This window comes from Leptosomus discolor, chromosome 12 (genome assembly GCF_034619465.1).
Source record: "Leptosomus discolor isolate bLepDis1 chromosome 12, bLepDis1.hap2, whole genome shotgun sequence".
Classification (NCBI taxonomy): domain Eukaryota; kingdom Metazoa; phylum Chordata; class Aves; order Leptosomiformes; family Leptosomidae; genus Leptosomus; species Leptosomus discolor.
Genome location: NC_141402.1, coordinates 10,184,299 through 10,210,525, shown reverse-complemented (window position 1 = coordinate 10,210,525; position 26,227 = coordinate 10,184,299). Strand labels below are relative to the sequence as shown.

The window sequence follows — 26,227 nt, the reverse complement described above, 5'->3', positions numbered from 1 at the left end:
GATCTTGAGTGCAGCTGAAAATCGTGCTTTTGGGTCAAAATGTGAGGCTTAGTCTTTCAAAAGGACAATCACCTTAAAAAATCCAATGACACTGAAGTTCATAGGAGCTAAGGGTGCTCAGCAGGTTGCAGGGCTTTGCTCGCTGAGAACCTTCTGTCAAAATGTTTCCCAGTGTTTCTAAATTCTACAACCTGTATAGGAGAAGTAACTCAGGAACTGCACTGCTAGAGAGCAGTACTAAGGGTCGGGTTTAGTGCCCATTTAGTGAGATTGGTGCAGGTGCATTTATTCTGTTCTTTTACTCTTACAAGAGTAAAATCTGGTGGTACCTTGGAAGTGTGTACAATAATAGACACATCAGATTACAGCCAGGACTGCACTGTCACATACAGTTCATGCTTGTTTCTCCTGAAAATGGAACGAAACAAAGATGTCTTCCTGATTGGTTTGGAAACAAAAGAAATTCTGGGCTGAAGAACTAAAACCCCAATTGCAAGTCCAAGAATTTCTGACCTCTCTACAACCAAATTTGATTTGAATGCACGCTGTTTGTCATGACAGTCAAGCAAGAGTCATTGCAGGCGGTAATTTTATGTGCAAAACTAATAGAATCTGTAATTGAAATAAATGTTACATTTGCATGCATAGCTGAGCTGTACATAATTTACGCAGCAAATTAGTTGAACACAGTGCTCATAGCATTTTATTATGTATCCACATACTATAGTCTCACTTTGTGTAGATATTCAAAACTTATTTTTTAAATGCAAGCAACCATAAGATCTTTATTCCAAAATCAAATATGAGTGCAGAAGAAGCACCAAGTTATGATTTTGGTTTGCTTCCTCATTTTCAAAATCGAATATATCCAGTATGCATAGGAAGACACAGCCTTGAAGTGGTTTCTGTGAATTAGAATAGTTTGGAATCTCTTCACCCTAGACAAGCATAACAGCAACAATTAAGTGCCGCTAAGTGTAGGGCAGCACACAGTAGAAGACTGCAAGCAATTAAAGTTAAAAGCAGTTATAAATGCATTTTTATTTAACCTGATTTTTACACATTGGCTGAGAGCCTTGAGAGACTTTTACACATTTCTGTAGAGCAGAAAGCCTGAGCATTTGATAGTGGTCCTGTTTGGGAGCATACTGAGTTACTTGAAGTTTGGGGTTTCTGGTTGGTTACTGAATTAAAAACAGAAGGTGAAGAAAGAAGTGTGGCTGTTAGAATATGAGCTTTTCTTTTGTGATCGTATCTCTGTGGCTGTGATATAGCATCTGACAGGTTTGTGTCCTTGCTTTTGCTTTGCACGGTGAATGTGTTTTATTCAAGTGATGGCAGTGAAGGTGATTGGTTATATTTCACTCTTGCTTGTAGATTCCAACAAAGTGTGCTGCTCAGTGTATGAATGTATTGTGAAAATTTTGGCCCAAGAGCTGAGTCTGTATTGGTGACACAGGCTTTTAGGGCTTGCACACACTTACACCTAACAGAGCACGTCAACATGAAGCTGATCATGGCTGGCTGACCATCCAGTGTATGCAAGGATGGGATGTGCTTCATGTTCTATCTGTTTGTCCTCATGACATGGCAACTGGTTGCATTAAGCTGAGATGAAGTCGAACAAGCAGAGCCTTGGTCTGCATAGTCAAATGAAGCCAATGACCTTATAGCTAACTAGTTTCAGGGGTTGGGTTGGATTTGTTGTTGGTTTTTTTTTAAGAAATGAGTTGAAAGTCAACTGGTATAAAATTAGTTTTTGTTTTTGTTGATCTCAGGTGCTAACCGTGTGACCCTGGAGGACTCCAACATCCTTCAGCCGATGGGACTCACTGTGCTGGGGAATCACTTGTATTGGATTGATCGTCAGCAGCAGATGATTGAGAGAGTGGAGAAAATTAATGGATACAAAAGGACTAGAATTCAAGGCCGAATTGCTCACCTAACAGGCATTCATGCTGTGGAAGAGCTTGACATGGAGGAATTCTGTGAGTTTATTTCAGTATCTGATGTCTCTTACTCTTGGTCACTGTCACTCACAGGCCCTCATACAGCAGAGCATTGTAATAAGGTTGCCCAGTGGGCTTCAAGTAAGCCATGGAGAGCTTTCAACTTGGCCAGTCGGGATCCTAGAAGAGGAGGAGAAACAAGTTGCTCATTCTTGTCCAGAGGAGCATTTCTGCACAGCTGGAATATGTGATTTCATGGCACTTCGTTACGTATTTCATACAAGCTCACATGATACTGAATTAACTCTAAAAGATACTTATCATTACGGTTGCTAACTTTTTAAGTACAACCAAGTAATAAGACTTGGAAAAACCTTTAAAAAGAAAGAAAAGGATTGTACTTGCCTTTTCTCCAGGGGTTTCAGGACTCTTGTGTAAAGCATGACCGGTTTGAATCAGCACGGTCATAGAATCATAGAGTGGTTTGGGTTGGAAGGGATCTTGAAGATCATCTAGTCCAACCCCCTGCCATTGGCAGGGACACCTCCCACCAGACCAGGTTGCTCACAGCCCCATCCAACCTGGCCTTGAGCACTGCCAGGGAGGGGGCAGCCACAGCTTCTCTGGGCAACCTGTGCCAGCGCCTCACCACCCTCACAGGGAAGAATTTGTTACTAATATCTAATTTAAATCTCCCCTCTTTCAGTTTGAAACCATTACCCCTCATCCTATTATCACACTCCCTGATCAAGAGTCCTTCCCCACCTTTCCTGTAGCCCCATTTAAGCACTGGAAGGCCACTCTAAGGTCTCCCCGGAGCCTTCTCCTCTCCAGGCTGAACAACCCCAACTCTCTCAGCCTGTCCTCATAGGAAAAGTGTTCCAGCCCTCTGCCCATCTTGGTAGCCCTCCTCTGGACTCGCTCCAACAGCTCAATGTCTGTGTTGTGTTGGGGGCCCCAACGCTGGATGCAGCCCTGCAGGGGGGTCTCACCAGATGCAGAGCAGAGGGGCAGAATCCCCTCCCTCGACCTGCTGGCCACGCTGCTCTGGATGCAGCCCAGGATGAGATTGGCTTTCTGGGCTGCCAGCACACGCTGCTGGGTCATAATCAGTTTTTCATCCACCAGCGCCCCCAAGTCCTTCTTCCCAGGACTGCTCTCCATCCACTCATTGCCCAGCCAGTATCTGTGCTTGGGATTACCTCGACCCAGGTGCAGGACCTTGCACTTGGCCTTGTTGAACTTCATGAGGTTTGCACAGGCCCACCTCTCCAGCCTGTCCAGGTTGATGATGTAAAAGCCTCCAGTGAGGGAGGGAGAATGGGCAGGAAGCTCCTACAAGGAATTGTTCTGGATATGGAAATTCTCTCCCATCAGAGGTGGAGCCACCTCAGGTGCTTCCTTCTGCAAGGGGTCACGTGTGCCGGACCTTGTTTTTCTGGACTGGTGGACCAAATTTCTGTGGTCTGAGGGAGAGTGCAGAAACCTCTTAAAGTCGTCACTCCTCAAAGTGTCAACCTACAGCTCCTCATGAAGTAGTAAATCAGCTTTTGAGCACTGAACTGTAGAAATCCTGCATTTATCTTCCTATTAATTTGTAGCAAAATCTTGGTTACTCAAGCAGAAGTGGTTTGTGAGTGGTTTTGTGAGTTGGCCCTAGCTAGCAGTAATGATTTCTTTTATGCTGTCTAATATTCTTTTCCGTGTGTTACTCCAGCTGTGCATCCATGCTCCCGTGACAATGGTGGATGTTCGCACATCTGCATCGCCAAAGGGGATGGGACTCCAAGATGTTCATGCCCTGAGCACCTTGTACTTCTACAGAATCTCTTAACATGTGGAGGTGAGTTCAGTTTAACAGTACTGCTAAGCAGTTTACATCAGAAAAGACGGGGGTTGAGGCTGCATTCCCATCCGAAATGTGGATTTACACACAGTGTTTTCCTACGCATGGTGTGTTGCATCATGTGTTAAATTGACCTTTGATTCTTCTACCAGCTGTTTTCTGCTTCAGTTTTTGGACATATGTGACTTTTCATTGTGAGCAGAATATTCTCCTTTGACCTTAAAGTACTTGCATCTTCTACTGGGATTTTTAGAATTGTATAATGTGACAGATTTGTGCTTTAGACAAATGCTTATAAGATGATGTTGCATCAACAGTCGTGATGACCTAGCAGCAGAAATTGTGCATGTGACCCCCATAGTGTGATACTCCAGTCTTTCAAATTAATTTGGACTCGTAACATGAAACACTGTACTGTCTAGTTATGAAGTGTAGGCCAAAAGCTCCATTGCAATCCTTTTCAGTTAAGGTAGCTCTCCTCTTCCCACATGGTAGAGTTTTGCTTTAGACTTCCTTCTCACAATCCCAGGATTTTTGAAAATTGTTAAATTACACTTGCAGAGGGGATTAAAAACAAAACAAAACCCCCATTTTTTGCGGGGGGAGGTATCGTATCTTAAACCATTTGGCTCTGTTGGTCCTCTTGACTTCTTTTTGTGTATTCATTTTGCTGTGGATTTCATTTTCTGGCTGAACTCTGACCTCCCACGGGACAGTCATTTCCATTATAAACTGTTTTCTTTCCCATGACCACAACACACTATGTGGTTTTAGAGTAGTGGTGGTTACATCTGCGGGGGGGGGAGGGAATCAATCTACTTACATTTCTTGCTGTACTGCAGTTGCACAACATGGCCAATGAGATATTCTTGCATCCCACTCCTTCGTTATCTTCAGCTATAAATCTAAAAATTAAGGAGCCTCCATTTCAGTGTCTGTTTTTTTAATTCTAACCCTTCACTAAGCCTGCAACAACTTTTCAGCCTATCCTGTCTGCTGTAGTAGCAGCCAACAGCCAGCATTTCAAAATAGATTAATAGCTATTTTGGCTGGAGAACATTTGTCCATGTACCCGTACAAATGCTCTTGACAAGTTTTTAAATGCAAGCTTGTGCCTGCCAAGTGCAACCATAATGCAACATTAAATGTGGCTCTAGCTGCAGAAGTAGTAATCTGTCTGTTGAATTATCTAAGCAGCACACTCATATCAAAATTTAATTTAAGAATTATCTTAGTGTGTGTATCTGGCATCTTTATCTTACCTACAGCTGTCAGATCACTGACTACATTTGTCATTCTCATATTGCTACACCAAACATTAAAGAAACTTAAAAATCATGAAATTTTCAAAAATCAAATGCATTTGGATTTTTATTTGCCTTTTGATTTTCAAGCTCTTGATTATACTTGAGTCTCATTCTTGAACATTTCTCCCTAATGAAGTAAGGACAGCACTTTAAAACACTTTAAAAATGATTTGCGTGTAATTGCTGAGCTCTAGGATCTGTAACACCACCCTCAGGAGAAAAATACTCATCCAAAAGTCTTGTCATTGGGTACAGCTGAGAACCTTTCCTTATGCTGGGTTCTTTGTGAAGTCCATTCCTGAGCCTGCATGTTAATAAAAGCTGATTGGGTTTCCAGAGGGGCACTACTATCCGGCATCAGACCACACCTCCAGCTTGCTCAGTGCTGTGTTCACAGACAGGGTATGGTGTGGTACTCCATGAATCCAAATCCACCGAGACTGGACCCAGCAACTTTTGAAATCAGTGGAAACGTTATCTGTTTGCTGCAGCGGTGTTTTGAGATGGCCCCTTATTTTGAGCAGAACTAACCCTTACTGATAACAACTGAAGGGACTTACACGTTGGCTGTTTCTTTCACTGATACTAATGGTGAAAAAGCATGTGCTAGTTTGCTGTGTGTACAAGCTAGGAGCATTTTTTGTGATAGACTCTTGATCTGGATTGTCTTTGTCTTTTCTGAAGAAAGCAACTATGAATGCCTTATTACAGTGTCATTATTGCATGTGTACGTGAGGTTTTGGCTGCTGCTTAGTGCTATCAGTGTGTGATTGCAGCTTGAGCAATGGTATGGGTGTGGGATGGATTGATGCCAGGACCTTGGGGTCCATGAAAAGTCAAATTTGAAGTAAGCCCCAGCTTTCTTCGGTCCAACAAACATAAAAAAAGACTGTGCACAAGGCCCAGTGTTCTGTCTCTGACCACAGTGAAAGAGTGTAAGATCAGGGCAGGCCTACAGTGCTCCTCAGACTAATCTCTGAACCTCCACTGGCCTGCAGCCCAGGCACTTTCCAGCAAGAGGACTTAGCTTAATGTTTAACAGGCCTTTACAGGTATTTTTTTCTCCATTCATGTTTTTCAGTTCATATCTGACTCTCGAATTTGTTTGTGGAGAAACCATGAGGAAAATAGAGAAACAGATATTGTAGAAGCAGATGTTGTAAGTTTTCAGTGTATTCATTGCCAATTAACCCAATCTGCCAGGTTTTATTTATGAAGAATTGTTACAGGTTAATATAATTACAGGGATTAGAATTGGGTAGAATGCAGTTTGCAATCAGAAATTGAGTACTCATTTGAATGTATGTGCATGACTGTCTTCCAAAAGGTGGTTGTTAGAGCCAAAGTAAGTATTTGCAGTTCCTGTCCTTAGTTCAGTGCTCGCCTGCTAGAGCACACTTCTTCGATCAGTGTGCATCCAGATTTTGTTATGAAGTTGGCAAAATTTCATTCCCTATGCAAAATCATGTTTTCCTCTTTGCTGGAATCTTAACAGTGTCACAGAAGAACTTCAGTCCAAGCATAAGTGTGTTTTTCTTGAAAATATCCATCACATTTTTACTCTGTTGCAAGGGCTAAAATTGAATATATAAATGTGATTTGTTTTTCTCCAGAACCTCCAACTTGTTCCCCAGACCAGTTTACCTGTGCAACTGGAGAGATTGACTGTATCCCAATGGCATGGCGGTGTGACGGGTTTCCAGAGTGTGATGACCAGAGCGATGAAGATAGCTGCCCCATATGCTCCGCGTCCCAGTTCCAGTGTGAGAAAGGACAGTGTATCGATGCACACTTGCGGTGTAATGGAGAAATTGACTGCCAAGATAAATCTGATGAAGTGGATTGTGATAGTAAGATTAATTTTCCTGAACTCATGGCTCTAACATTGGGATTCTAACTGTTCTTCATATATATATATTATATCTATGATTTTTAGTTTCAAATAGGGAAAAACAGCCTTAACCATAAGCTTAACAAAGCTATCCACTGATTCTGTTTTTCTTATCCTCTTTCTTATTCTGTTGCACCAATTAAAGTTCTCTGTGGCTACATAAATTGCTGATGATGTAACTATAGATATGGGAGAGGTTAGGGAGAGTATCTACCCTGGATTTCAAGAGAGCAGACTTTGACCTCTTCAGGGATCTGCTTAGTGGAGTACCGTGGGATGAAGCCCTGAAGAGGAGAGGGGCCCAAGAAAGCTGGTCCACATTCAAGGACCACCTCCTCCGAGTCCAGGAGCAATGCGTTCCAAACAAGAGGAAGGCAGGCAAGAATGCCGGGAGGCCTGCGTGGGTGAACAGGGAACTCCTGGACACACTTAAAGAGAAAAGGAGAAGTTACAGAAAGTGGAAGGACAGACAGGTAGACCGGGAAGAATGCAGAGAAGTTGCCTGAGCAGCCAGGGATCAGGTAAGGAAAGCCAAACCCAGATAGAATGAAGTATGGCCAGGGACATCAGGGGTAACAAGGAAAACTTTTACAGGTATGTCGGTGACAAAAGGAAGACTAGGGAAGCTGTGGGCCCTTTCCAGAAGGAAACAGGAGAACTGGTCATGAGGGATATGGAGAAGACCGAGGTTCTCAATGACTTCTTTGCCTCAGTCTTCACCAGCAAAGGCTCCAGCCGCACTGTCCAAGCTGCAGAAGCCGAAGGTGGGGACTGGGAGAAGGAAGATCCACCCACTGTAGGTGAGGAGCAGGTTCGTGACTATCTAAAGAACGTGAAGGTGTACAAGTCCAAGGGACCTGATGAGATCCAGCCACGGGTGCTGAGAGAACTAGCAGACCAAGTTGCTAGGCCACTTCCCATCATATTTGAGAAGTCATGGCAGTCTGGTGAAGTGCCCACTGACTGGGGAAGGGGGAACATCAGCCCCATTTTCAAACAGGGAAAAAAGGAAGACCCGGGCAACTACAGGCTGGTCAGTCTCCCCTCTGTGCCTGCCAAGATCATGGAGCAGATCCTCCTGAAGGCTCTGCTATGGCACGTGGAAAAAGTGGAGGTGATTGGTGGCAACCAACATGGCTTCACCAAGGGAAAATCTTGCCTGATAAATCTGCTGGCCTTTTGTGATGGAGTTACAGCATCAACTGACAAAGGAAGAGCAACTGACGTCGTCTACCTGGACTTGTGCAAAGCCTTCGACACTGTCCTGCACGACATCCTGGTCTCCAAATTGGAAAGACATGGATATGACAGATGGACCACTCGGTGGATAAGGAATTGGCTGGAAGCTCACACTCAAAGAGTTGCGATCAGTGGCTCAATGTCTGAGTGGAGACCAGAGACAAGTGGTGTTCCTCAGGGATCGGTACCGGGATTGGTGCTATTTAACATCTTTGTTGGCAACACGAACAGTGGCATCGAGTGCACTCTCAGCAAGTTTGCCAATGACACCAAGTTGTGTGGTGAGGTCGACATGCTGGAGGGAGGGGAAGCCATCCAGAGGGAGCTGGACAGGCTGGAGAGGTGGGCCCGGGCCAACCTCATGCAGTTCAACAAGGCCAAATGCCAGGTCCTGCACCTGGGTTAAGACAACCCCAAGCACAGATACTGGCTGGGCGATGAGTGGATGGAGAGCAGTCCTGGGAAAAAGGACTTGGAGGTGCTGGTGGATGAAAAAACGAACATGAGCCAACAGTGTGTGCTGGCAGCCCAGAAAGCCAACTGTATCCTGGGCTGCATCAAGAGAAGTGTGGCCAGCAGGTCTAGGGAGCTGATCCTGCTCCTCTACGCTGCCCTCGTGAGACCCCACTTGGAGTGCTGCCTCCAGCTTTGGAGCCCCCAACACAACACGGACTTGGAGCTGCTGGAGTGAGTCCAGAGGAGGGCTACCAAGATGGGCAGAGGGTTGGAACACCTTTCCTGCGCGGGCAGGCTGAGAGAGCTGGGGTTGTTCAGCCTGGGAAAGAGAAGGCTCCGGGGAGACCTTGTAGCGGCCTTCCAGCACCTGAAGGGGGCCTAGAAGCTGGCTGGGGAGGGACATTTTACAAGCGCCTGCAGTGACAGGACAAGGGCTAATGGTGGGAAGCTGGAAGAGGGTAGGTTCAGACTAGATACAAAGAAAAAGTTCTCCATCCTGAGGGTGGTGAGACACTGGAACAGGTTGCCTAAGGAAGCTGTGCATACTCCATCCCTGGCAGTGTTCAAGGCCGGGTTGGATGGAGCCTTGAGCAACCTGGTCTGGTGGGAGGTGTCCCTGCCATGGCAGGGGCTTGGAACTAGATGGTCTTTGAGGTCCCTTCCAACCCAAACCATTCTATGCTCTGTCTACATTTAGCCTGTATCCGGGGGTAAACTGTAACAGTTGCTGTCACTTGCTGACCCACTCACCAGCCAGGGAGGGGAATTGGGAGAAGGAGAGCAGACCCCTGGGTTGTAGTGAAACCAGATGTAACGAAACACCACCAGTACCAACAGAGAAATACAGAGTTTGACTCGGCCAAATGAGGATCCAGTCATCACAGTCAACCAGAGAGCAGTGCTCAGGAGCAGGGAGGAGCCAGAGGAGGAGCAGGAGGATCCCCACAGGGGCTCCCCTTCCTCAGCAAACCTTGCCACTTTATAATGTGACCATTAGGGGATGGGCTACCCCTGTAGCTAACTCAGGGCATCTGCCCAGGCTGACTTGAGCCTGCCTGGCATGGCTGGCCCATGATTCTATCCCAGCCAAACCAGGACGGTATTCTACCCCTTGGCCCATACCATTTGCATCATGCCCACAACACTAATATTCTTTCCCATTTTCCCAGTGCATATATACAGCCAGTTACCAGTATCCTGTTCATGGTAATTTCTCTAAAAGGTTCATTGAATTTATCCAGTCCAGAACCATGGATTCCATCTATCATAGCAGTCTCTCACAGCAGGAAAGGTGGTATGAATTTCGTCATGGTTCATACACATAGGTCACAAGTCCATCTCAAGGAAGATGTTGGACATCGTTTGATGATTCTAGCTCCAGTCGTCACGACCATGTCAGCCTGAAAAACACTTACTGAACACTGTCGGTGTTACATAACAATTAACATCAGACAGCTCAGAACAGGGTGTTCTCACCTACAGTTAAATTCCTTTGAGGTGCACATTGGATTTCACCATCTTTCATCACGATCCACCAAGTATACCCAGGTCCCCAAGCGAAAGCAACCCCACAAATGGGTTTGCCTTTGCCCAAAGCAGGAAATACTCAGCTTTCCCCAACAAATTCCTTTCACAGAGCATGGGGACTTTATCCACTTCTACTGCATGTACAATTTCTTGTTTGATTTGTTCAAAGGGCTGCTCAGGGCCCTAGTTAAAATTGTTTTTCTTTTGGGTCACTTCATACAGAGTTTTCACCATCTGACTGTAACCAGGAATATACATTCACCAGAAACCCACAACTCCCAAGAAAGCTATGTTTCCACCAAAGAATGAGACACAAGTTGTTATTTTGTTAGTCGTGTCCATTGCGATCTGGCAACGCCCATCTTGCCATTTTATTCCCAGAAATTGGGTCTCTCACGAAGGTCCCTTGACCTTGCCTTTTTTGATGGCGTATATTCCAGAAGAATATGAACTATTTTCTCCCCTTTCTCAAAAACTTCTTCTGCTGGGTTACCCCATACAACGATCTCATCAATGTGTTGCAGATGCTCAGGAGCTCCACCCTTTTCAGTGCAGACTGTATCCATCCCTGACAAATTGTGGGACTGTGTTTCCACCCCTGGGGCAATCAATTCCAGGGGTACTGGACACCCCTCCGGGTGAAAGCAAACTGCAGCCAGCACTCCACAGCCACAGGAGCAGAGCAAAATGTGTTAGCAGTGTCAATAGCGGCGTACCACTTGGCTGTCTTCCACTCCAGTTCGTACTGAAGATCTAACATGTCCAGCACAGCAGCACTCAGTGGTGGTGTAACTTCATTCAGGCCATGATAGTCCACTGTCAGCCTCCATTCGCCATTGGACTTCCACACTGGCCGTATGGGACCGTTACAGGGCGAGCGTCACTTGCTGATCACACCTTGGTTCTCCAATTGATGGATCAGCTCATGGATGGGGATCAGGGAGTCTCTATTCATACAATGCTGTCGCTGGCACACTGTTTCAGTGGCGACAGGCACCTTTTGTTGCTCAACCCTCAGCAGCCCCACAACAGAAGGGTCCTCTGATAAACCGGGCAAGGTAGGCAGCAGTGTATTTTCCTCTGTCTCCACTGCTGCTACTCCAAACGCCCATCACTACCCTTTCTGGTCCTTGAAGTGCCCTCTCTTGAGATAATCCAGTCCCAGAATACACGGGGCATCTGGGCCGGTCACAATAGGCTGCCTCTCCCAGTCACGCCCAGTCAGACTAACATCTGCTTCCGCTATTGTCAGTTCCTGCGATCCTCCCGTCACTCCAGAAATACAGATGGAGTCCATTCCTTTGTAATTTGATGGCATTAAGGTGCATTGTACACCAGTGTCAACTAAAGCCTTATATTTCTGTGGTTCTGATGTGCCAGGCCATCGAATCCACACAGTCAAATACACCTGGTTGTCCCTGTCCTCCCCCTGGCTGGAGGCAGGGCCCCTCTGCTTCTGAGCAGAGCATCAGTTGTTAACATTTGCACTTGAGCAGCTCATCACAATTAGTCACATGTCTTAAATTAGGATCTGAAGCCCATCTATGCTGTCTGCAGGGCTGCCTCTGGAAACGGGAGCAGCACTTCTCCTGACAGGGCCCCTTTTTGTGGTCTTGCCTGTAAGACCAAGTTAGGTTTTCCATCCCATCTTCTCATGTCTTCCCCATGGTTCTGCAGGAAAAACCACAGGGTGCCATTTCTCTTGAGCAGGCTTACAGGAAGACTCCTTCTCCTGGTGGCAGAGACACACATCAGTTCAGATAGAGAACAGAACCTGTCCTCTAACTGGGACAATCTTTCCAACACTTTACTAGGCAATTCCATGGATTTATCAGAGGTCTGTTCTATGGTAGAGATACCAGCCCGCAGAGAGGCAATGATATTACTAGCATACTGTTGCAGCCAGTCATCCATTTCACCCACAGTTGGTGCCTCATTGTCCTTCCAACTAAGTAATGCCAATGGGTTGGCATAGGAGGGTGGCGCACTCAGGACCCACTTGCACCACATGGGTCCAGTGAACCTGTTCATACAGATCTACCGGTGTCTGCCGGTTGTCCAGTTCAAAGAACATCAGTTCTTGCAGAGCTGTTTCTCTCAGGTAGCTCATACGTTTCTCAATTGTCATCCACTTGCTTGGGCGGTATACCATGTCATCGCTAAAGGAATACCTGTTTCTTACACTCAACAGGAGTCACCTCCAGAGAGTGAGAGGATGTGCTTCTCTTCCAAGACATCAGTCGGTATCAGTTTCTCTTGCCATTGATACCAGCTGTTTAGCTTCTCTACCACTGAAGTCCACACCATTGGCTCTGTTATCCCAGCATTGGAGCAGCCAGATAACAAGTGGCTCTTTGGCCATAATCCTTACAGATATCTCACAGTTCACCCAAGGATAGAGAGAGAGTTGTCACCTCTGTCTGCCTGACATGTCCCTGCAGGACCTGCTGTTTTTTCTTGTGTTTTGCCTTCTCTACAGGGGCAACTGGCACTGATTGAATCCCTAGGTGAGCTAAGTAATTGCAACACTTCTCACAGGGGCTGAAGTGGCCTCGGTGTTTCCCACAAGGGTTGAGGTAGCTGCACCACACCCTCCTCTATACAACCAGAAACTGAAATATATTCAAAAGTACTGATAATATGAACATGGTGGTGGAAACATCCCATGGGCATTGCCATTTGTCTTTGCACATTGCCATTCCAAAGAAATCAGAAATTGATGTAACTTCAGAGGAATTTATAATACCATAACCAAACACTAAAGTACCCAGCAAAGCAGCACCTCTACCCCTTTGCCCAAAAGGGATCAGCTGCAGATAACCAATAACAAGCAGCAGTAAAGCTGCCTATAGCTCCAAAAGCAAATCTAAGACCAAATACCCAAGAATTCTACCAAGTGCAAACACCAGCATAGTGAATGCTTGTAGTGACTCAGCCAAAATCTGTTGAAACTTCAGCCCTTGGAGGTTTACAACTTTCCTGAGTGAGCTATTCAAGTTAAGTCCCAAATAAACGTTAGGCACCAAATGGATCTTCTACATTTAGCCTGTACACAGGGTTAACAGTTGCTCTATCACCCAACAACCCTTCACCAGCCAGGAAGGGGAATCAGGGAGAAGGAGAGCAGACCCCTGGGTTGTAGTGAAACCAGATGTAACGAAACACCACCAGTACCAACAGAGAAATACAGAGTTTGACTCGGCCAAATGAGTATCCAGTCATCACAGTCAACCAGAGAGCAGTGCTCAGGAGCAGGGAGGAGCCAGAGGAGGAGCAGGAGGATCCCTACAGGGGCTCCCCTTCCTCAGTAAACCTTCCCCCTTTAATAATGATCCTGACATTATGGGATGGGCTACCCCTGTAGCTAACTCAGGGCATCTGCCCAGGCTGACTTGAGCCTGCCTGGCATGGCTGGCCCGCGATTCTATCCCAGCCAAACCAGGACAGTATCTTTAATCCATATTCAGAATGAAAACAGGAAAGAAACTGGCAGAACTTACCACATGCTTTTTTCTCCTGCGTGATTATGTTTTTGGCTTGCACTGTTTCCACAGTGTCCACTTCACGTTTGGACAGTGGTCACTGCAAGATGCCACAGCAAGGCAGAGATGGACTTAGTCCTGTGGCTAAACTGGCTGTTCTGAGAGTTTGCTCTTAGCAAGCTTATAATCCTGGATGTACCTTTCTGTGAGAAACCTGTGGAATGACATCCAAGGAACTCTTGCTGCTTCAGCTGCTTTGTATGCGGTCAGCCGTAGGATCTGGGTCCAAGAGAGAAGCATGGATGGGTGCTTTTGCATCATCCTTTGGCTGATGGGAAAACTTGTGTCTTCTGTGTCTGGTATCAAGGCATAGCTGAAACAGGCACTTGACAATGACTGGCACCGTGGCTTCTTATTGCTGTACAAAATTTTAGGAGCCTGTTCAGTAGCATGGCTTTTGCCCTGTAAAGCCTCAGGACCTTTGACTCTACCTGCTCAGCAACTAACCATTGCCACTGGGCCAGCAGGGTAGGTTTTTGTCGATTTGCAATGTCTTCTGTAACTCTGAGCTTGGACACCAGAACACCAGTACCTTCTTTGTAAACAAGAAGAGGATCAGCCATGTCCAAGTTCCTGTCTCTCTTATGGGAGATGGTACTTACTACCTGTACTGCTTCATCAAGAGGCTCTGCTTTGCCCACCATGGTGCCCATATGCAATGTAACAGTGCCATGTCCCACACAGAGTCAAAGTATCATGTACATATGGTCATCTCCCCGTGAAACAGTGGGCACTGCTAAGCAAACCTAATGCCAACGTACCTGGCATCATATGAACTGTAGGTGCCTGCCTTGTCCTGCACAGCCTCTTTGAGGGCACAGATGAGCCTTACCGTCTGGTCTAGAATAGTTGAAGATCGGTTTCTTCAGCGGTGGAATGCTCAGTGGTTGTATGCCTAGTCCTCTGGACGCACTTGGGCCACCAAAGACTAGACTTGTGTCCAGGATGCTGTCTGACACTTCCCTAGAAGGTTTATGAACATACTCAGTGTCCAGGGTCAGACTGAGGGAGTGTGGTAAATGTGGCCTCTGTAGTCCTCAAGAATCTTTACAGGCCAAGGCCTGAGTGGATTCGTGAGAAAAATAAAACCAGTAGGCCCTTCTCATCCCTTAGCCTGTGTCAGCCTGTAACCCACTGTGTTTGGGGAAGGGAAGGTAGCACATAGTACATTCTTGTTCTTCATATGAGGTTTATTAAGGTGGTGAGGCTAACTGGGCGTAACAGAACCCTTCTGTTATACCTCGTGCATCAGAGGAATTGCCTTCTGGTCAGAGCAGTGATCAGCCTGAGTTCAATGCCTTGATTCTATCAGAAGCTGCTTATCCTGTCCCCTGGTTTCCCAAGGCGTGCTTTTGGAGAGTTGGATCTGAAGCATTGGTGCAGGGTTTGCAGGCTAAGACTGGTAATGGCCAAAGAAATGTCCCTGGATGTGTTTGTGGTTCTTGTCCCACATCGTCAAGACTGTGGCTTTCATCTTCTTGCACTTCTTGTAGCACTGCTAGCTGGTCCTCTCATACCCAGTAGAAGTCACAAGGTTAACAGTCTCTTGATATTGCAGCTGGATTACCATGCCACTGAAGAAGCTTCATCTCCTGTACAACACATGTTCAGTGCTCCAAGTTGTCCATTGCTGGATCTAGAAGAAACAAGGAGCCCAGCAAAGCAGGACAGCAACAGAAGATAACGGCATGTAAGAAGGGAAAGGATATTAAGACAGAAGTCTTGATGGCAGACAAAGGAGCAGCAGACGGTTGCACGAATAAGTGAAGTGCTGGTAGTCATTGGCAAATAAGAAGGTACACACAGAACTTGACCCTTAGTGCAAGAAAGTAAGTGGAGCTCCATATGCTTTTAGAGCCTTCTATCAACACGTCTGTTTTGTACACGCTGTAGGACCTTGTGGAGCTGCATCCAACTTCCTGGGAGCATAACAGTCCAAATCAGGAGCTGATGCATTTGGTGCTTCTAGCGAAGTTTTTTTCTCCCTAGATAATTTAGTTCTCTTACGTGAGAACTGCTTTGCAAACTGGACCATGTCAAAGTAAGTATGGCTATTCAGGAGGTCTGCTTCGCACCACCGCCGGTGCTGTGATCCCAAATATGAATGTGGGTCTTCTCCTCCAGAAGAAAAGAACCTTTCTTCTTTTTGCGTTGAATAACCTGTAGTGCGAACCTTCCAGGATTGCTGGTTGCTAGCCCTCATAAGACAGTCTCTTTACTGATCATTTGATACACTTTGACTTGACGGAGATTCCAAAGTTAATTAACAAGACCTCTTTGCTGAAACACAGGCTTCTGGATATAGAAGAGAAATTTAGCAGTTATTTAGCAAAGTTATGTTATGCAAGGCTACATAAGATAGTATAGTTTATATAAGTTTTTATAATTCGCCAAATTGCTACATTTTCTTAACATGTCAGGGGATCAGCTACACTTTGTTACTTATTATAGGAGATTCTTGCTGGTTTGATCCCAGTTTTGCCCCCAACAGGACTGATTTGACAAAGAATGGGGAGTGATGGGGATCAGAATTTTTTTTAGCCCCACGGAGTAGGATGTGTAACCATAAGAAGGAAGACTCAGAGAAATGCAGACTTGCATTTACCCACAGCAGCACAGCAGGTGTGCTGGTACCAACCTGATCATCATAGGAAATGCACTGTGGCTTCATGTATCACTTCTTTTGGTTTTTGCTCCCGTGCAAGTAGTACTTAACCTTTTCTTTCTTTCTGTGCAGCAATTTGTCTACCCAATCAGTTCCAATGTGCAAGCGGCCAGTGCATCCTCCTGAAGCAACAGTGTGACTCCTTTCCAGACTGCATCGACGGTTCTGATGAGCTTATGTGCGGTGAGATGTCTTTCCTGGAGATTCAAGTGCTGTGCTCAGGCATAATGTCCTACATCCCTATACAGAGCCCCAGTCTTTGCACAGTCATACTCTCCCAGGGAAGCCCAGGGAATCTTGGCCAAATACTCTCAACAGTTGGCTGCTCAATATAGTCGTGCTCTTCCACTGCTCTGTGCAGCAAAAGAGGGTGAGCTTGCAGCGTGGGGTAGCAAGTCTGGAGTGCCGTTATTCCAGGTCATGCGGGAACAGCAGTAGTGAAGAGGAACTGGAATCCCAGTGTTACTTCAAGCTGGTGCTGAAGTGCTGTATGGGTTAACCACTGCCTGGTTTAGATGGGCCTTCAGCTCTGTACCCAGGGGGACCTGATTCTGTTGTGCTTAGTACCCTGGAACTTGGCAGAGCTGCTGCTGAGCTTGGGGCGGCGTTTAACAATGCGAGCCCTATCCCCTGCAATTACAGGGTCAAGCGGATAACTAGCATGCAATGAGCAAGTGTCCACAAGAGACAGCAAGCTGGTCTCTTAAAGTGCGGGTAGGAAAAGAATAGAAGGAGAGACCTTGATTTTTCTGGGCAAAATGTTACTTTGAATTCTGATGGCAGTGAGTATATGCAAGTTACAGGCAGGCTGATGGCAGGTACCATGCTAGTCCTTAGCAAGGTCTGTTATTTTGCAGTCTGTAGTGGTCAGTAAAATTCACTTACTTGTGCTCTGCTTGCAGTTTGCCTCTTTTTGCACCATCAGGGTGACCAGTGCATGAAGTTTTCAGGCAATGGGGCAGATAAAGGGAGCATTTACTAGCTCACGAGTAGTTTAGCAAAATAGTTGGAACATGGCATTTTAGAACAAAAGCAAATAGATGTGCTGATCTTTCAGTAGCTCATTCTGAACAAATACCTCGTGTGGGGTTTGTGTAGAGAAATGATGCACTTGGCTTAATAGTGTTGCCTATAGGACAACTGGCTAATTGCAAGGTTTTAGTATCTTGGAGTCTTGTGAGGTTTTGAAGCACCAGTTGTCAGCAGCTGTGCCACTGCTGGGATGAGAGGAGGGGTCACAAGGCCTGGCCAGGGTAATTTGCTTCTTCCTTCCATCCTGGCAGTGGGTACAGCAAGGGAAGGTGTATGTCATGAGCAAGAGTGGTGAAAGGAGCCCAAATGGTGAAGAGAAGACTGAAAGAATGGCGACAAAAACGGTTTAGCTTCCCTGTTGGAAATTTCAGACTGAACATGCTTCTCGTGCTCCTCCCACATCTTCCGTTTATCTCTCAGCTCTCACCCAGTTCCCCCAATTCCCTGGATAATGTAAAGCCACTTCTTCCTTTTTTTAAATTTATTTTCTTTGTGCACTTGGCAGACTTCTTTGCTGCCAAGTTAACGGAGCTGTTTCCTGTTTGGACTTTGGGTCTAGTCCTGCGATTAGGTCGTAACTGATTTAAATGTGTCTTTATGCAGACATAGGACTGTCTCCTGGAGCCCCTTTGTGGAACAGAGCGTTCTGTGGTTTCTTGCTTGACTGAGGGAAAGACCTCAAGTAGGGAAAAATGATTGCTTCTTTCTAAATACGGATCTGGCGTTCAGAAGAAGCTAGGTTCAACCAAATGAGACTTGTGTGGTTTAAATCAGCTAATTTGGGAACGTGTTTTAGTTTTGGCTTTGCTTTTTTCTGGTGTCATATCTGAACTGATCTGACTGTTTGAAAGCGAGGGTCTTAGCTGACATAAAAGCTATCATGCACTAGTAAGTGTGAAAAGTAGATTAGGTGTATAAAGACTTCAAGAGAGAAATGAATTCTTCTTGCTAAGCTGCTAAGAGTTTATTGGTACCTCTTTGTATTTCCTTTATCTTCTCAAATTTCAGTTGTTTTTCATTCCCTTCCACTGAAGGGAGTGAAACCAGAACCACTGGTAAAAAATTTTCTGAAGTGAAAGCTTGAGTCTTGCATGAACCATTTCACTTCTTAAAACTTCATTAAGGGGGGAAGGGGTCTATAGTTTGGTCTGAAGATGTAAAATTGGTAGTCTTTGGCCAAGTGTATGTTGATTTTTTCACTTTATGAATATATATATATTTGTGTATGTAAAAAGATAAAATTATAAGTGTTGTATGAATAACATGGAAGAAATCATTTCAACTGAAGGTTGTCACATAGCTGAAAAACACAGGGGTGTCAGGTTTATTTGGCAAGAATTTTGAACATGTTACCCCTAATTGGGGAAAGATGTGATATGTAGCTCATCTCCAATACTGCAGCACTTTTTATTATTTAACATTGGGCTATATAGGGAAAACAGAAGTAAAAAGTGGAAAGTGTGTGAGATATTTTGGACTGTGTTTTCTTTCCAGTTTGTCAGGATTCTTTTAGAAAGCAAGTCGTATGTCAGGAAGGAAATGCATTCTATTTTAAGTCCTGTATTAACTGCTCCACTGCTTAATAGATGTGGTAGCTTCCCTACTGGAAAATCTTTTAATTTTTTAGTGTTATTTCTAGCCCAAATGGCTTTTGAGAGAGCAGATTCCTCTCTCATTAAGGACTTAATGTGTAAAAGTGTCCTATATCCTTAACCCGTAGACTTTGTGGGGGGAAGGAAAGGAAACTTCCTAGGCTGTTGTTATATCAAGAGGACAAGTAATGCTGTGACGAGATGAATTGCCAGACAGAAAGGAGAGTAGCTGGCTAGTACTGCTTTACGTGCATGGAGGGGAAGAGGAGGCATGAGGTCTTGTGCACTGAATCATAGCATATGGAGTTACGGATGCTTGAGTTTGATGCAGATGCTTTCCAAGATGCTGCTTGAATCACTGTGAGCTGACTGATTTGCTGCATGAGCTGTGGGACAGCAACGTACATATTGCCCCATGTTTAACGACCTCCTGTATTTTTTTTCTCCTCTCTTTCCAGAAAAAACAAAGCCAGCCTCAGATGAGTCCCAGCCGCACAGTAGCGCCATTGGTCCTGTCATTGGCATAATATTGTCACTTTTTGTCATGGGAGGAATGTACTTCGTTTGCCAACGAGTGGTGTGTCAGCGCTACACCGGGCCCAACAGTCCTTTTCCACATGAGTATGTCAGCGGCACCCCTCACGTCCCTCTTAATTTTATTGCTCCAGGAAGTTCTCAGCATGGCACTTTTACTGGTAAGGGTGGTAAGGACCTTGCATCTAATCAGTGCCGTCACATTGCCGGGATTTGGAGTTTTGCAAGTTATTGAGAGGGCTGGATGCAGAGTTTTTGAAGAGCAGAAATTAGATTATGTTGATCTGCTCAGTGGTTTTGGTATAAATCCGTCGTTTGGATCAGATATGCAAAAACCATTAGATGCATTTCATTAGGCATCTTGCCAGATTTTCAAATGCAATTTTCTTGCTAGGCTGCATCTGCACAGGTATCTATGTTTTTGATAGAAAATCCACAGTATTTTGCCAGTAAAAACATCCTCTTTAAATAGTTCATTCTGGTGTATGTAGTACAGCCTGGGGTTTGCATAGCACTGCTTACCTAAGGCCTTCAGAACACTATGAAGAGTAGTGGACCACGTGCAGTATTGGAAATTAAGAACGCATGTGCCAGTCAGCATTCTAGTGAGAGCTCCGTGGGGTTGTTCTTTGTGTCTTGTTCTCGGATGTCCTTGTGTCTGTCCTCTCCATCAAAGGTCTTTACACAATTTTGTCCTGGCTGAGTAAGTTACTCCACAGTGGAAAGAATAAGAGGAAAGAAGTGAAGCAGCTTATTTTACTGTAATACAAAAAAGCAGGGGATAATCCGCCCTCCCCAAAGTTAGAGCAGCCAGTGTGGAAGACCACAAGCAGTCTGGGTGTGGCTGCTTATTGCCTGGAGTGTAATGAAAAAAACCGCTTTGGTTCAGCCCATCTCTGGGACAGCTTTCCTGTTTGCTTTTGGACCAAGTATTTATTCTCTTTGTGTCTCAGCCCTCCATCTATAAAACTTCTGCCTTGCAAGGACTCAGAGCAACCATTCGGAGAAGGGCATGCAGCTGCAATGCTGAGACTGAAGGAGAGCTTGAAGTATATGCACATAAAAGTTCAGGATATTCAGCTAATAAATAAGAAATCAGAAACCTCATATGGACATCAAAGTAAACACTTAAATGATGTGCCTCAAACTATTTTACTATGTAAAATACACTTTTCATAGAGGAAATAGCAAATTCTTAACTACAAAGCCCTGAGAAGAAAGAATATCTCTTCATGTTGTCCAGGAAGCCGGAAAGTAAATGTTCACCTGTAAACCTGCCAGACAGGGTCAGAATACAAGAAATCCACTCTTCGGGGAGCTTGGAGTCTGCTTTTCTTGTCAGCTGAAGATCAGATAGATGATAAAGACAAACAAAAAGAAGTGGCACTTCTTCATATTAAACAAGTTTTTGAGATGTGTTGTTTTCTTCTAGCCGTGGCTTCGAAGATAGCCAGCTACAACTTAGGTTTAGCCTTTCTTGCACTTTAATGACTGTGGTCAGCTGTTCCTGCTTAAATTATGTATTTATGGTTATCAAGAGTTTTTTGTGGCAGGAAATAAAATTTGAGCCATGGAAGGTGAAATCTTTGCAGTACTGTTTTTAATTAGACTTCACACTAAAGCTTTTTTAATTAAAGCAAGTATCAGTGATTTTCATCTGTACCTCTGTAGGTGCTAAACTAAGCTGTCATTGTGCAGATATTACCGTTGATGTTAATTCTAAGGAAAAGACACAGGTTCCTAATACCGCGGCATTCCCAAATGGTCGTGAGTGTTCATCACAAATGGAGTTGCTCTACCTGTAATAACTATTTTCTGCACCTGAAAACTTCCCAAACTAAACACTTCCGTTGGCATTGAATAGTATGAGAGGAAGAAGCTGAAAAAGTCTTGTCTGATTTAAGTGTATATTGAAGTAAACCAGATTGGGGGATGTTGTCTTCCCTTTCCTGTCATTCAGGTTTCTTTCCTTTCACCTCTGCTGATTCTCAGTTTAAGTAGTGATTTTTTTCAATAAAAACAATTGGTTTTTGCTGTTGTTCATGTACTTGCAATTGCATTTCCATGGATGGAAATGAAAACTTCAGAGGCCTCTAGCTTGTTTTGCTTGGGCAATGCATAATATTTTTTTGCACATGCCCGAGTTTGTTTAATTGGAAAATTTCTTAGTTAACAATTTGGGTGAGAAGTTTGGATCAGCTGTTCTGGAGATTCCTTTCCCAGCAGAGTGTGAGAGCAGGTTATGAGGAGTTCAGTGCCGCAGTGAGACAATAAGTGGTCTGGGGGTGAGACGTTTTCTTTACAAAATATGTTATTCCTTGTAATGCTGAAGTTTTTACATAAAAGACTGTTCCCAAAGTGGTAGCCAGTAGCATTGCACGGGTTTGCCAAGCTGTGGATTTGTTTTCTGTTTTGCACTGGTAGATAAAATCGTGATTTACCAAACCTTGTTTTCTTCTCTGCTCACTGCAGGCATCTCTTGTGGAAAGTCCATGATCAGCTCCATGAGTCTCATGGGAGGAAGCAGTGGTGCCCCCTTATATGACAGAAATCATGTTACTGGAGCCTCTTCAAGTAGCTCATCCAGCACTAAAGCCACTTTCTACCCACAGGTATGTCTTGAAAATATACCTGTGAGTTAGGTAGCTCCCACTTCTGAAGAAAAGGAAGATGAAAATTCGTGCTACTCAACAGAACGTTAATAATCATTGTTCTTGGTTGTTACTGTGTGTGATATGCAGGTACAGTCCAGCACCCACTTCCCAAAAGGGCTGTGTTATAATTCATCAGGATTACACGGTGCTATGTGGTGTCTAAAATGCTTTGTTACTAGTGACACTCAGCTGGGTTGTTCCTGGGCACTTCTGTTCTTCCTCCTTGACTTCTCTGTGCTTTGTAAACTGATGTCAGTGGCCCAGTGACATTTTGCACTGCAGACTGCTGCAGGCACACATGGAATAAAAGACAAACAAGATGCAACAGGACTGGAATGCAAACGCATAAGGAATAAGCTTGGCTTGCTGTTCAGATAGTGTTGATTGTTGATTCCAAAAACACAAGTGTGTGCACTGAGAGCAAACACTGGTACCAGCAGAGGTTCCTTTGCTTGGGTTTTTTCAGCTGTAATTTAGCTCCATTTCTGGCTTTTAGCTGTTGGAAGTGACAGAATTTTAGTCCCCATATCAGAGTTTCATGAATTTAAAGATGCATAGATGGCAATGATTCTCTAAGAAAACATAGGGGAGACATACAAAGGTTACTGTTTGCCAGCGTTCTGTCATAGGACAGGTTTTTTCCTTAGTGCTTCTGAGCAATGCACACTCTCACTCTTCTGCTCACACGAAGTTGCAGAGTCAATTTTCAGTAGTACTTAGTCAGGAGCCCCCCTACTGTGTGGGTCTGTGTGCCCCTGTGTTTCCATACACACTGTTAGGCTGTGTATGGGCGTTTTGATCGATAGTGGTTTGACCCGTGGCAAATGTGCTCCCTCTCCCCTTCAAGAAGGACACGGATGGAAAAGAGGGGCTTGTGAGCTTATCTAGTGGTAAGGTAAAACTGGTTACTTATTTCATGTATTACCTTCTCAACGAAGCCATCAGGAAGCTAGTCACAGCTAGCAGATCTGTGGAACTCAGTACCCCCCTAATTGAGTTTGTCTCATGCTTCACCAGCGCCTCTGTAACATGCTGAATTACAGCATTTCATGCTACCACCTCACAGATATGTCAGTGCCACACTAAAAAGGATGAACAGAAAAAACTTAGCTGAGTTTATATTAAAAAACCGTTTACTTAGATAAATCTTGAAAGAGGAAAGAAGCCCAAGAGCTGATCTGCCTGTGCCATTCTATAGGATCTGTGTTGGCCGAAAGATCAACTCTTCTGTTGGACTGCTATTACTGGGAATTCTCCTTCTCTACTTTCCACTCGGGGCTGTGTCAGCCAGGGCCTGCAGGCATGACACCAGCCTTTCCTTCAGGAAAGGCATGCTGGATACTAAGAACAAAGCTGTTGCAAGGGCTTTGTTACATTAAAGTTACTGCTTAATCCAAATATTTTGGTCCGTTCTACCCAGTAGCTAATTAACCAGCTTTAGAGGGACACTAAAATGGAGAGAGCTGAGCATCTGATTGTCTTGCTTTTTTTGTTTGTTTTGTTTAACACATCTTCGTGGTGCTGAGAACGGGAAGTGGTGTTGATGCAGCTCACAGTGCTGGTAGGAGAGAATCCAGAAGTAGTATGCAGTGCTCTCCAAGGTAGAGGCTGTCTGGAAGGAGCTCTTGGGGCAGTTACTCATCGTTCCCCACAGCTGGCAATGGGTGGAATCCAAGCTTGTCTCCCCTCAGTGAATCTGGGTGCAGGGCATCTCAGTGTTAGTAACGGGCTCAGCTCAACAGCCAGGAATCAGTTTGCCAGACACTGCGCAGTGAAGACCAAACCAATGCTCTCCAGTCACTCCAGTGGATGTACAGTATTATTGTGAGAGCAGAGCAGAGGCAGAGGAAGGATGCCATCATGGTCGGTGTGGCAGGCCGTGGCCTGACAGAATGGCCCGGACGGGCTGTGTCCAAGACGCTCACAGCAGTGGCAAGGCCCCACCTACCATCCGTGGCCATGCTGTAATTTTCCACATTGGAAGGGATGAAGCACTCTCCTTGGTTTTAGGCCAGTGTCCTGCTGGCCGTGTCAGAGGTTCTGCTTCCTGCTGGGGGAAGAATCCTAAAGGGTTCTGAAGCACACAAACTGCTCTCCTGGTGTGAGGGTTACCAGCAGCCATGTAGATGCATGCACAGGCTAGGGCAGGCTGTAACTGCTTCTTAGCTCTTGGGCCCTTTACACTGTGAGCTGTGCCAAAATGATATGTTTACAGAACGGCAGTAAAAAGGAGGGACGGAGTTGTATTAGCCATAGTGAAGGAACTTGGCCTCCTGACCCTACTGTTGACTGGGGGTACGTTTAGAGCTGGGAGTGGAACAGACCTTATGTCCCATTAGCATCTGCTGAGGATGATAGCAGTCCTTATGCCCAAGGAGGTGCACTGAGATTCAGCAAAACTGGGTCCGATTGCCAGCTTTACCCCAGCCTTCCAGCATAATGGCTGTGGCAAGGAAGAAAATTCCCTGTTCCGTGAGAACTTCGAAGGCCCGCAGTGTACCTAAGCCCAAAGTCTTGTAATGAACTTCTGTGATCTTTAAAAATGCACTATCCCACCCAAGCAGCAAGGAGAGGAAGCTAAAATGAGGATGAGTGACAGGGCGGAGGCATAAATACTACTTTCAGAATAAGTAGAGTTGTATAATTAACACCAAATTTTTGCACTTTTTCCTATTCTTCCTAGATCTTGAACCCACCTCCTTCCCCAGCTACCGATCGCTCCCTGTATAATGCAGAGATGTTTTATTCCTCAAACATTCCTTCAACCACAAGATCTTACAGGTACAGCTCAGATAAAACGGTTTGATTAGTCTTCTATTGATCTGTCCTGTAATTTTGGATGTTAAGCAAAATGTTCTTGTTCAGACTTAACCTTGTTTAAAAAAGCTTTTCCCTCTCTTAATGAATGACCGTTCAAATGGAGGTTCTGCCAGTTTTGATGTTAAACGTTGGCTTTGTGTTCTTATTTTGACACGACAGGGTTTGACGCTGTTCAATACAGTGTTGCTGAGCAGTAGTGCAATGTATGTAGGTTATATTGCTATGTACAGTCACTCCTGCATAGAGAGGGCTGGTGTTTTTTCTGTTCCTCGAGCTTCTCTCAGAACTCTTTGATGAGTCAACCTATTTGTTAGTGACTGGGCTCGATGGTCACGGTGGTCTCTTCTGGCTGGTCAGGGGCTGGAAGGCTGCACTGCTGGCTGTGGGGAGTTGTGCCCTTTATTCTAACACCGTTCAGGTACTTCGTGTCAGGTTGCTGTGAAAACTGAATTGAGGCTCACCTAGCAGTAAGGAGCAGGCTCTTGGCTGAGGACACGGAGCTGTTCATTTTCAATCTCTTCCTTTCTTTTTCTCTGTTTTTTCCCTAGATCGCAACTAACATGTGGGCTTTTCTTGTTTGTTTTGCAGGCCATACCTGATACGAGGGATAGCTCCACCCACAACCCCGTGCAGCACAGACGTGTGTGACAGTGACTACACCACTAGTCGATGGAAGGCCAACAAATACTACATAGATTTAAATTCAGACTCAGACCCTTATCCCCCTCCACCCACACCACGCAGTCAGTACATGTCGGCAGAAGAAAGTTGCCCTCCGTCTCCTGCCACGGAACGAAGCTATTTTCACCTCTGTCCCCCTCCACCCTCTCCTTGTACAGACTCCTCATGACCTCAACAGAAGGAACTTTTCCTGTAAATATTTTAAAATATGAACAGATTTAAAATATATATTTTATGATTTAAAAATAAATCGGGGTGGGAATTAAAAAAAATAAATGTAAATAAAAACGGGTGGGAGGGATGGGGCTGTGAGAAATTGTACAGAGGAAGAATATTTATAAAAATTGATTTTTTTAACTTAATTTCCATTCTTTTGTGCCATATTTGCCTTTTTGAAGTCATGAAAATGACTCAATCTCCAAAGGATTTGGGGAGGGAATGTTGAGCCTTTTTGCATTTTTAAGTCACCTTTTTACATGCAAATTGCATGTA

The 26,227-nt window shown here is 44.9% G+C and overlaps 1 protein-coding gene across 3 annotated transcripts in view; it reads left to right on the top strand.

Moving 5' to 3' along the window:
- The window catches only part of LRP5 (LDL receptor related protein 5), a 174,229-nt gene extending 148,325 nt beyond the window's left edge, over positions 1-25,904 (top strand). Inside the window, exons 14-22 of one of the 3 annotated variants that reach the window (XM_086472460.1) lie at positions 1,779-1,988; positions 3,667-3,792; positions 6,716-6,952; positions 16,495-16,594; positions 19,353-19,366; positions 19,520-19,741; positions 22,053-22,192; positions 24,918-25,015; positions 25,643-25,904. In XM_086472460.1, the coding sequence (XP_086328586.1) occupies positions 1,779-1,988; positions 3,667-3,792; positions 6,716-6,952; positions 16,495-16,594; positions 19,353-19,366; positions 19,520-19,741; positions 22,053-22,192; positions 24,918-25,015; positions 25,643-25,904 (1,409 nt within the window). Of the gene's footprint in view, positions 1-1,778; positions 1,989-3,666; positions 3,793-6,715; positions 6,953-16,494; positions 16,606-19,352; positions 19,367-19,504; positions 19,751-22,052; positions 22,193-24,917; positions 25,016-25,642 lie in introns of all 3 variants that reach the window. The other 2 variants (XM_086472458.1, XM_086472459.1) reach the window with 2 other exon arrangements.
- The last annotated feature ends 323 nt before the right edge of the window (positions 25,905-26,227 follow it).